At 42.4% G+C, this 12701-nt stretch overlaps 1 protein-coding gene across 2 annotated transcripts in view; it reads right to left on the bottom strand.

Moving 5' to 3' along the window:
• Nucleotides 1-448: 448 nt before the first annotated feature.
• The window catches only part of RNF207 (ring finger protein 207), a gene marked incomplete at its 5' end in the record, with an annotated part of 137641 nt that continues 125388 nt past the window's right edge, over nt 449-12701 (bottom strand). For both annotated transcript variants that reach the window (XM_082273313.1, XM_082273314.1), the window contains 2 exons: nt 449-656; nt 11997-12077. In XM_082273313.1, coding sequence (XP_082129439.1) covers nt 494-656; nt 11997-12077 — 244 coding nt within the window. In that variant the 3' untranslated portion in view covers nt 449-493. The remainder of the gene's footprint in view (nt 657-11996; nt 12078-12701) is intronic.

Here is a 12701-nt window from a genome sequence, read left to right as displayed (position 1 = left end):
ATCGAGGCTTCGGGCGGCCGCATCGTTGGACAGGTGAGTGAAAAGGCTGGAACTCCGCTTTAAGCTTTGGCAATAAGCCCCCCGTTCACATCGGTGTGATTTGACATAGAAAATCGTTTGCCAAATCGCAGCCTGTTGCCGGCAACGGCACTGTCCCAATCGGTGCAGCGCCACATCGATTTCCAAAATGAGTTCCTGCACTACTTTTGGCGACTTCGGGGACAATTTTAATAGATGTCTATGCATGAACCCGCACCGATGTCTTTCAAATCGCCCCCCCCCAAGCCGCACTGAAATGCGGGTTTTGAAATTGTGCAAGTTTAGCTGAACTCACACGATTTCATAAACCCGCGTTCAGTGTGAACAAGGGCTAAAAGCTGGAAGCTGATTGGTTTCTCTGCACAGCTGCACCAGACTTTACACTGTCCAGTTTCAGTATCATCTTGCACTTGTTTCATCAGACAACTGGGAAGGAGTTGATTGTGAAGCCCCTTTATGTGTTTAGCCCCTTCCAGGACGAGAGATTCTGCTTCAACCTGTAATAGTCTTTGCTTTTCAGCAACACATCATCACTGAGCAGGTTCAACGTTCTGTTGTCAAACTTCAATTCTGGCGGCTTTTCATGCTGATCTTCTGTGCAACTCGTCGCTTCGTTCCTGGAATGAAAATGTCAGGATTTAGATCAGGGGGGGTCTCCAAACTTTTCAGTAAGAGCTGAAAATTGTATGTCTTACAAACAGGGCTGCTGTTAGAAATCCCCCCCCCCCCCCAGATGGTGTACAGAACATCCCCCCAGAAATGTATATTCCTGCTTGTGTGATTGGCTGCCTGATGTTCCCAGAAGTCCCTGCTTGTGTGATTGGCTGACTGATGTTCCCAAAAGTCCCTGCTTGTGTGATTGGCTGACTGATGTTCCCAGAAGTCTGCACTAAGTCAGATTTTGGGCATCCTCTGCAAAAAAAATTAAATTAAATTTTTGGTGAGATACTCCCAGAGAGTAATGATGTCCAAAGTGATACAGACCCTGCCACTTCCCTAATTAGAACCCTGCAGGTGCAGCAGCTGATTTATAATTATAAAGCCACTCCCATTCCCCATGGACACAGAGAAACAAACAGCTATTTCTTCAGAATAACAAAAAGTAGGAATCTGTAACAAAGCGTGTTACATTCCCTGCAATATATGTAGATCACCCAGAAGGGAGGGGATTTTTCTCAACAAAGGTGGAGTTACTCTTTAAACTACAGTATATTTCTTTGGTGCTGTCTGCACACCTTTGGCTCATATACGTGTGTGTGTGTGTATATATATATATATATATATACACACACAGTGACTTGCGAAAGTATTCGGCCCCCTTGAACTTTTTGACCTTTTGCCACATTTCAGGCTTCAAACATAAAGATATAAAACTGTAATTTTTTGTGAAGAATCAACAAGTGGGACACAATCATGAAGTGGAACGAAATTTATTGGATATTTCAAACTTTTTTAACAAATAAAAAACTGAAAAATTGGGCGTGCAAAATTATTCAGCCCCCTTAAGTTAATACTTTGTAGCTCCACCTTTTGCTGCGATTACAGCTGTAAGTCGCTTGGTGTGTGTCTCTATCAGTTTTGCACATCGAGAGACTGAAATTTTTGCCCATTCCTCCTTGCAAAACAGATCGAGCTCAGTGAGGTCGGATGGAGAGCGTTTGTGAACAGCAGTTTTCAGTTCGTTCCACAGATTCTTGATTGGATTCAGGTCTGGACTTTGACTTGGCCATTCTAACACCTGGATATGTTTATTTGTGAACCATTCCATTGTAGATTTTGCTTTATGTTTTGGATCATTGTCTTGTTGGAAGACAAATCTCCGTCCCAGTCTCAGATCTTTTGCAGACTCCATCAGGTTTTCTTCCAGAATGGTCCTGTATTTGGCTCCATCCATCTTCCCATCAATTTTAACCATCTTCCCTGTCCCTGCTGAAGAAAAGCAGGCCCAAACCATGATGCTGCCACCACCATGTTTGACAGTGGGGATGGTGTGTTCAGGGTGATGAGCTGTGTTGCTTTTACGCCAAACATAACGTTTTGCATTGTTGCCAAAAAGTTTGATTTTGGTTTCATCTGAGCAGAGCCCCTTCTTCCACATGTTTGGTGTCTCCCAGGTGGCTTGTGGCAAACTTTAAACGACACTTTTTATGGATATCTTTAAGAAATGGCTTTCTTCTTGCCACTCTTCCATAAAGGCCAGATTTGTGCAGTATACGACTGATTGTTGTCCTATGGACAGAGTCTCCCACCTCAGCTGTAGATCTCTGCAGTTCATCCAGAGTGATCATGGGCCTCTTGGCTGCATCTCTGATCAGTCTTCTCCTTGTATGAGCTGAAAGTTTAGAGGGACGGCCAGGTCTTCGTGGATTTGCAGTGGTCTGATACTCCTTCCATTTCAATATTATCGCTTGCACAGTGCTCCTTGGGATGTTTAAAGCTTGGGAAATCTTTTTTGTATCCAAATCCGGCTTTAAACTTCTCCACAACAGTATCTCGGACCTACCTGGTGTGTTCCTTGTTCTTCATGATGCTCTCTGCGCTTTAAAAAGACCTCTGAGACTATCACAGTGCAGGTGCATTTATACGGAGACTTGATTACACACAGGTGGATTCTATTTATCATCATTAGTTATTTAGGTCAACATTGGATCATTCAGAGATCCTCACTGAACTTCTGGAGAGAGTTTGCTGCACTGAAAGTAAAGGGGCTGAATAATTTTGCACGCCCAATTTTTCAGTTTTTTATTTGTTAAAGTTTGAAATATCCAATAAATTTCATTCCACTTCATGATTGTGTCCAACTTGTTGTTGATTCTTCACAAAAAATTACAGTTTTATATCTTTATGTTTGAAGCCTGAAATGTGGCAAAAGGTCGCAAAGTTCAAGGGGGCCGAATACTTTTGCAAGGCACTGTGTATATGTGTATATATATATATATACACTGCTCAAAAAAATTAAAGGAACACTTTTTAATCAGAGTATAGCATCAAGTCAAATAAACTCCTGGGATATTGATCTGTTCAGTTAGATAGCGGAAAAGGTTGTTAATTAGTTTCAGCTGCTTTGGTGTTAATGAAATTAACAACAGGTCCACTAGATGGGCAACAATGAGACAGCCTCCAAAACAGGAATGGTTTTACAGGTGGAGGCCACTGACATTTTTTTTTTGCCTACTCATCTTTTCTGACTGTTTTTCACTAGTTTTGCATTTGGCTGGTGTCAGTGTCACTACTGGTAGCATGAGGCCATACCTGGGCCCTATAGAGGTTGCACAGGCAATCCAACTCCTCCAGGATGGAGGTTTGCTGTGTCTCCCAGCACAGTCTCAAGAGCATGGAGGAGATTCCAGGAGACAGGCAGTTACTCTAGGAGAGCTGGACAGGGCCGTAGAAGGTCCTTAACCCATCAGCAGGACCGGTATCTGCTCCTTTGTGCAAGGAGGAACAGGATGAGCACTGCCAGAGCCCTACAAAATGACCTCCAGCAGACCACTGGTGTGAATGTCTCTGACCAAACAATCAGAAACACTTCATTAGGGTTGGCTGAGGGCCCGACGTCCTCTAGTGGGCCCTGTGCTCACTGCCCATGACCAGGGAGCTCGATTGGCATTTGCCATTGAACACCAGATTTGGCAGGTCCTCCACTGGTGCCCTGTGCTTTTCACAGATGAGAGAAGGTTCACCCTGAGCACATGTGACAGATGTGAAAGGGTCTGGAGAAGCCATGGAGAACGTTATGCTGCCTGTAACATCGTTCAGCATTATCAGCTTGGTGGTGGGTCGGTGATGGTCTGGGGAGGCATATCAATGGAGGGACGCACAGATCTCTACAGGCTAGACAATGGCACCCTGACTGCCATCAGGTATCGGGATGAAATCCTTGGATCCATTGTCAGACCCTACACTGGTGCAGTGGGTCCTGGGTTCCTCTTGGTGCACGACAATACCCGGCCTCATGTGGTGAGAGTATGCAGCCAGTTCCTGGAGGATGAAGCAATTGATACCATGCAATGGCCCCCAAGCTCGCCTGACCTAAATCCAATAGAACACCCCTGGAACATTATGTTTCGGTCCATCTGACATCACCAGGTTGCACCTCAGTCTATTTAGGAGCTCAGTGACGTCCTGGTCCAGATCTGAGATGAAAATACCCCAGGACACCATCCATCGTCTCATTAGGAGCATGCCCTGACATTGTCAGGCATGCATACAAGCACGTGGGGGCCATACAAACTACTGAGGACCATTCCGAGTCGCTGCAATGAAATTTCATCAAAATGGACTCGCCTGCTGCATCATTTTTTCACTTTGATTTTCGGGGCGTCTTTAAATTCAGCCCTCTGTAGGATGATAATTTTCATTTCCATCAAACAATGTGACATCCTTTTCTTCCTAACACATTACCCAGTCCATACCAGTATAGATCCTAACACATTACCCAGTCCATACCAGTATAGATCCTGACACATTACCCAGTCCATACCAGTATAGATCCTAACATATTACCCAGTCCATACCAGTATAGATCCTAACACATTACCCAGTCCATACCAGTATAGATCCTAACACATTATCCAGTCCATACCAGTATAGATCCTAACACATTACCCAGTCCATACCAGTATAGATCCTAACACATTACCCAGTCCATACCAGTATAGATCCTAACACATTACCCAGTCCATACCGGTATAGATCCTAACACATTATCCAGTCCATACCAGTATAGATCCTAACACATTACCCAGTCCATATCACTATAGATCCCAACACATTACCCAGTCCATACCAGTATAGATCCTAACACATTACCCAGTCCATACCAGTATAGATCCTAACACATTACCCAGTCCATACCAGTATAGATCCTAACACATTATCCAGTCCATACCAGTATAGATCCTAACACATTACCCAGTCCATACCAGTATAGATCCTAACACATTACCCAGTCCATACCAGTATAGATCCTAACACATTACCCAGTCCATACCGGTATAGAGCCTAACACATTACCCAGTCCATACCGGTGTAGATCCTAACACATTACCCAGTCCATACCGGTATAGATCCTAACACATTACCCAGTCCATACCAGAATAGGATGTCCATCATGAGATTTTTCCCCATTGAGATCTGATGTGTTTTCAAAGTGTTCCTTTCATTTTTTTGAACAGTGTATATATGTGTAGAAAAAGGAATAGGCTGTCACAAGTCAGCAACACTAACCACCATGCCGTTGTTCTATCACTGTGCCGCTCTCCAGGCTTGATGGACATTTTACCAACATGAAGGGATATGAGGATGTCATTACTTGTGGGAGAGAAGCCAAATATTCAAATATCACAGTGTGAGCTGCAATGTGTCCGAATTCCAGTGTCTCCTCTTATCCGCCTGACACTCGGGATTGAAATTTTAGCATTTCCACTGCACTCTAGTTTTGAATAATTAAAAAATTCTAATATAAAAAAAAAAAATGCTACCTGTGACGGGGTTTATCCCATGTCCATATCACAGATTTTTACTAGAAGATTCATCATTCACATTGGACACTACGGCTCTCGCTGTGCTTCTGACCCACCACTGCTCTAGTAATCTGCCCCTGCTCTCCACACAGATGGCAGTACGTTCTGTCATTGGTTCATACAGTGCATCCGGAAAGTATTCACAGCGCTTCACTTTTTCCACGTTTTTCAGCGGCAGGAACTGGGAGACTAGTCAGGATGGAGGGAAAGATGAATGCAGCAATGTACAGAGACATCCTTGATGAAAACCTTCTCCAGAGAGCTCTGGACCTCAGACTGGGGTGAAGGTTCATCTTCCAACAGGACAACGACCCTAAGCACACAGCCAAGATAACAAAGGAGAGGCTACGGGACAACTCTGTGAATGTCCTTGAGTGGCCCAGCCAGAGCCCTGACTTGAACCCGATTGAACATCTCTGGAGAGATCTGAAAATGTCTGTACACCGACCCTCCCCCATTCCACCTGATGGAGCTTGAGAGGTCCTGCAAAGAAGAATGGGAGAAACTGCCCAAAAATAGGAGTGCCAATCTTGTAGCATCATACTCAAAGACTGGAGGCTGTAATTGGTGCCAAAGGAGCTTCACCAAAGTATTGAGCAAAGGGTGTGAATACTTATGTACATGGGATTTTTATTCGTTTTTTTTTTTTTTTAAATTACAATGATTTCAAACAAACTTCTTTCATGTTGTCATTATGGGGAGTTGTTTGTAGAATTTTGAGGAAAATAATGAATTTAATCCATTTTGGAATAAGGCTGTGACATAACAAAATGTGGAAAAAGTGAAGCACTGTGAATACTTTCTGGAAGCGCTGTAGATCACATGGTGTGAATGGACAAAGGAGGTGGATAAGGACACTAGTGCTTTCGTGTATGAAAGTCACCGCTCCAATAGCCACAGAAGTCACTTTTTCTTTTTTTTTTTCCTTTGCACAACAGAAATTACAGAATGGTCCTAGAGTTCCACTTTAACCCCTTCAATACTGGGCACTTTCACCCCCTTCCTGCCCAGGCCAACTTTCAGCACATTCACACTTTGAATGACAATTGCACGGTCATGCAACACTGTACCCACATAAAAGTTTTACCTTTTTTTTTTTAAGACAGATAGAGCTTACTTTTGGTGGGTTTTAATCACTACTGGGGTTTTATTTTTTGCTAAACAAATAAAAAAAATTTGAAAAAAAAAAAGGTTTTTCTTGGTTTCTGTTATAAAATGTTGTAAATAAGTAAGTTTTCAAAAGGTCTGGCGGGTCTGGGTGGATTCTAAATCCACGGTTGACGAGCAGGCCTCTGAGCCTGACACGGTCTGAACTCTGGTGGGACCATGGGGAGAGAGAACGGGGACTACTTGTTCCTGTCAAGGACTTTGTTTGCTTTTCTAATGTTGTTTCTTGATTGAAGGTGCTGAGCAGTGTGGTTGAGGGATGTTTAGGGTGGGTGTTTTCTGGGGTTGTGTTGTTTGTCTGTTGGTCGGGGTATGCCCCTTATGGCCTTGTTTTTCTGTGTGCTTAAACTTAATAAACAGAATTTAAAAAAAAAAAAATAAGTAAGTTTTCTCCTTCACTGATGTGCACTGATGGGCAACACTGATGAGGAGAGACTAATATGCAGCACTGATGGGCAGCCTTTATGGGCACTGATGGGCAGCACTGATGAGCAGAGAATAATATGCAGCACTGATGAGCAGAGACTAATATGCAGCACTGATGAGCAGAGAATAATATGCAGCACTGATGAGCAAAAACTAATATGCAGCACTGATGAGGAGAGATTAATATGCAGCACTGATGTGTTAGGATCTATACTGGTATGGACTGAGTAATGTGTTAGGATCTATACTGGTATGGACTGGGTAATGTGTTAGGATCTATACTGGTATGGACTGAGTAATGTGTTAGGATCTATACTGGTATGGACTGGGTAATGTGTTAGGATCTATACTGGTATGGACTGGGTAATGTGTTAGGATCTATACTGGTATGGACTGAGTAATGTGTTAGGATCTATACTGGTATGGACTGAGTAATGTGTTAGGACAGGCCTCGACAAACCCCGGGCGCCAGGTCGCATTTGCGACTAGAATTAGCGACCTGGCGCCTGGGGGGCCCTGCAGGAGGTGTCCTGTCCCTTTTGCGCCCCCACCTTCTTTCCCGAGTGCACGGACTTCCACGCCGTATATAAATTGAGGCCCCGGCTTTTCGGCCTTCTTCTGTTAGATGAGAGGCTAGGGGAACTGGCGCCCTCTTGTGGTGGCCGGGAGTAATGCATGTTCTCAATGCCTTCCTTCTCATCTGCTCTTTGGAAGGAGATGGGAAGTTTTTGCAGGCTTCATCTCTCTGTCCAGTTACCTTTGCTTAAAGGTAAGTGGACAGGGAGTGTGGTTATTATTATTAATTTATTTTTTAAATTAAAAAAAAAAAAAAAATAATACATTTTTTCTTTTTTTTTTAATTATTAAAAAAAAAAAAAAAACAAAACATCCTTTTTTTTTCAATTCTTAAAAAAAAATGATATATATCTCTATATATATATATATATATATCTCTATATATATATATATATATCTCTATATATATATATATATATATATATATATATATATATATATATATATATATAATCTATCATTTTTTTTTTTAATAATTGAAAAAAAAAAAAGAATGTTTATATATATATATATATATATATATATATATATATATATATATATATATATATATATTTTTTTTTTTTTTTTTTGTTTTTCCTCATCGCCATGCCACAGCCGAAGGCCCCTTTCACACGGGCTGTCTGATCGGGTCCGCCTGTCAGTTTTTCAGACAGACCTGATCGGACCCCTCATTCTCCTCTATGGAGCGGTAATCGGAGGATCGGATCAAATGGCATCGGATGGAAAAAGACAGACAGTCTGTTTCCATCCAATTGCGCTATAGAGGAGAGTGGGGTTCTAGTCGTATTTATGTGTAAATTTAGTATCCGTTTTATTAAATAAAGCTTGGTTGTTAGTTTAAAAAAACTAACTTTTTTAGCTGGCTCCTAGATTTCAGGCAAATTTGTCAAGCCCTGTGTTAGGATCGATACTGGTATGGACTGGGTAATGTGTTAGGATCTATACTGGTATGGAGTGGGTAATGTGTTAGGATCTATACTGGTATGGACTGGGTAATGTGTTGGATCTATACTGGTATGGACTGAGTAATGTGTTAGGATCTATACTGGTATGGACTGAGTAATGTGTTAGGATCTATACTGGTATGGACTGGATAATGTGTTAGAAAGGAAAGGATGCCACATCGTTTGATGAAAATTAAAATTATCACCCTACAGAGGGCTGAATTCAAAGACGCCCCAAAAATCAAAGTGAAAAAAATGATGCAGCAGGCGAGTCCATTTTACTTATATTTCATTGCAGCAACTCAGAATGGTCCTCAGTAGTTTGTATGGCCCCCACGTGCTTGTATGCATGCCTGATAACGTTGGGGCATGGTCCTAATGAGACAATGGATGGTGTCCTGGGGTATTTCCTCCCAGATCTGGACCAGGACATCACTGAGCTCCTGAACAGACTGAGGTGCAACCTGGTGCCATCAGATGGACTGAAACATAATGTCCCAGAGGTGTTCTATTGGATTTAGGTCAGGCGAGTGTTGGGGTCATTCAATGGTATCAATTCCTTCATCCTCCAGGAACTGGATGCATACTCTCACCACATGAGGCCGGGCATTGTCGTGCACCAGGAGGAACCCAGCAGGACCCACTGCACCAGCGTTGGGTCTGACAATGGGTCCAAGGATTTCATCTCAATACCTAATGGCAGTCAGGGTGCCATTGTCTAGCCTGTAGAGGTCTGTGAGTCCCTCCATGGATATGCCTCCCCAGACCATCACTGACCCACCACCAAACCGGTCATACTGAATGATGTTACAGGCAGCATAACATTCTCCACAGCTTCTCCAGACCCTTTCATGTCTGTCACATGTGCTCAGGGTGAACCTGCTCTCATCTGTAAAAAGCACAGGGCACCAGTGGTGGATCTGCCAAATTTTGGTGTTCAATGGCAAATGCCAATCGAGTTCCAAGATGTCGGGCAGTGAGCACAGGGACCACTAGAGGACGTCGGTACTCCGGCCCCCTAGTGAAGTCTGTTTCTGATTGTTTGGTCAGAGACATTCTCACCAGTGGCCTGCTGGAGGTCATTTTGTAGGGCTCTGGCAGGGCTCATCCTGTTCCTCCTTGCACAAAGGAGCAGATACCGGTCCTGCTGATGGGTTAAGGACCTACTACGGCCCTGTCCAGCTCTCCTAGAGTAACTGCCTGTCTCCTGGAATCTCCTCCATGCTCCTGAGACTGTACTGGGAGACACAGCAAACCTTCTGGCAATGGCACGTATTGATGTGCCATCCCGGAGGAGTTGGACTGCCTGTGCAACCTCTATAGGGTCCAGGTAAACTTAACTGACCAGATCAATATCCCAAGAGTTTTTTTGACTTGATGCAATACTCTGATTAAAAATTGCAAAAAACAAGAATTGTGGTAGTGGTCCAACATGGAGCACTCCCACGGAAAGCCAACTAAGGATACTCGAGCAAGGAAATTAGTGCAAAACGGTAAATTTTATTTAGGCACTTGTGCCAATAAAAAATGAGAAAAAAAGACTAAATACAAGGCAATGGAGAGATACACTATTTGAACATGGTTAAAAACATATAATAAAAGGTGGCATAAGACACATGTTACAATAGAGACTGGAGCCGGTCAATACCGGATGAGGATGATCTAGTAATATATCTGGACTGGCTGATACACTCAAAGGTGAATAAAGACAAGAAAACCAGATATTAGTATATATAACTCATGCGTGACCTCACATACCACCAGACATGTATCGAACAATAAGATCGGTACGGTTGTCAGGTGGTATGTAATGACCTATGGATGCATCCAATAACACAATGGAAAACGTACTTAGGTAGGAAAATAAAAATAAATGACCCACTGTTGCTGGGTGAAACTCACAGCATATCCATGTGGGTATATGCACAGGGCACGAAAGGTCGTGCAGTCCTCTCAAAACGGAGATGTGTCGGGGCTGTGAGCTCCAACTGCAAAAAGAAAGGGGGTGAATGGTGGAAAGTTTGTGCTAATCGGTCGCTGGAGTCCAGTAACGCCCCCGGTTTTAGCTGCTGGATCTGCCGGTGAAGTGGAAATGTCCTCATACGGTAAATTGGGGTCCAGCCAGCAGGGGAATAGCTCCACAGGTATAGGTGTAATTGCAAGTTTTACCTGCAGATGTGGTGAGGATATGTGATCCAACTGGGCTCCAAGTGGGATCCAAGGAAAAAATTGTTTTGAGCATTGTATTAATACCCCAATCCAAAGATTGTTTGATCCTGGAGTTCTTCTTTAAATGTGGCAGGGTAACCATGCAAAAATGATTTCGTCTCATAAAATTAGAATATCAAAAAGTTAATTTATTTCAGTAATTCAATTCAAAAAGTGAAACTCATATGTTGTATGGCTTACAGCGAGTGACACCACAAAATTCAGTATCTCAGAAAATTAGAATATTACATAAGACCATTAAAAAAAAGTATTTTTAATACAGAAATGTTGGCTCAGTGAAAAGTCTGTCCATGTACAGTATAGGATGCACTCAATACTTGGTCGGGCCTCCTTTTGCATGAATTACTGCATCAATGCAGCGTGGCATGGAGGCGATCAGCTTGTGGCACTGCTGAGGTGTTATGGAAGCCCGGGTTGCTTTGATAGAGGCCTTCAGCTCGTCTGCATTGTTGGGTCTGGTGTCTCATCTTCCTCTTGACAATACCCCACAGATTCTTTATGGGGTTTAGGTCAGGCGAGTTTGCTGGCCAATCATGCACAGTGATACCATGATCATGTGACCAGGTATTGGTAGTTTTGGCAGTGTGGGAGGTGCCAAGTTCTGCTGGAAAATGAAATCAGCATCTCCATAAAGCTGGTCAGCAGAGGGAAGCATGAAGAGCGCTAGAATTTCCTACTAGAGGGCTGTGCTGACTTAGGACTTGATAAATAACTGTGGACCAACACCAGCAGATGACATGGCTCCCAAAAATTATCAGAACTGTGAGTATTGAGAGCATACTATACTGTACATGGACATACCTTTCACTAAGCCAACATTTCTGTATTAAAAATCCAACTTTTTTATTGGTCTTATGTAATATTCTAATTTTCTGAGATACTGAATTTTGGGGTGTCACTCGCTGTAAGCCATAATCATTAAAATTAAAAGGAATAAATGCCTGAAATATATCACTCTGTGTGTAACACATCTATATAAAATATAGGAGTTTCACTTTTTGAATTGAATTTACTGAAATAAATAAACCTTTTGATGATATTCTAATTTTATGATATATAAATATATTATTATTTTTTTTTAAGTTACCTTCCATGCAGCTCCATCACTGAAGAATCTTCAGAGTTTTTTTCAGATACATCGTCTTTCAGCTCACGAGGTTCTTTCAGTCTGTTATATATAATAACATATTAATATATCTCAGCTGTGTGCAATGCAGCTACTCACTGATCACTGATTTACTACAGGAATGAAGCTTCTTCACTATTAAAGTAGTTTTTCACCTAACTTAGACACTGAAATGAGACAAAGTAAAACAATAAAAAAAATAAAAACTTTTCAAAAGGAAATCCAATCACAAGCAAGGAAAAATGGGATTTTTGACTTAAAATCCATTTCTCTGTATTCATGAATGCTCCTGGCATTCATAAACACTGGGTTATACTGCCCCCTACAGAAGTAGGACATTAGAAAAAAAAAAAATTCTGGCTACACCCATGGGTAGTTCCAGGGGGTATACTCCCTCTCTCTGCTATAGGCACTCAGTTTTGTAACAAGCAGTGTCAGGAGAATAAAAACGTCACAGAGGGGTGGGTGCTGTGTCCGTCCATGAACATCAGAGAAATGGATTTTAAGTCAAAAATCCCATTTTCTCCTTCGTTCATTGAGGGACACAGCACCTGGTATTCATAACCTTTGGGACATCCCAAAGCAGTATTAAACATGAGGGGTGGGAACAACAAAAAAAATTCCCAAGGCTAAACATTAGCCGACCAGGCAACAAGGGCTCAAACA

The sequence above is a fragment of the Pelophylax lessonae genome, assembly GCF_965119305.1.
Source record: "Pelophylax lessonae genome assembly, chromosome: 12".
NCBI lineage: Eukaryota > Metazoa > Chordata > Amphibia > Anura > Ranidae > Pelophylax > Pelophylax lessonae.
The sequence above is the reverse complement of the archived record's forward strand: the minus strand, read 5'-3'. Positions and strand labels throughout refer to the sequence as shown.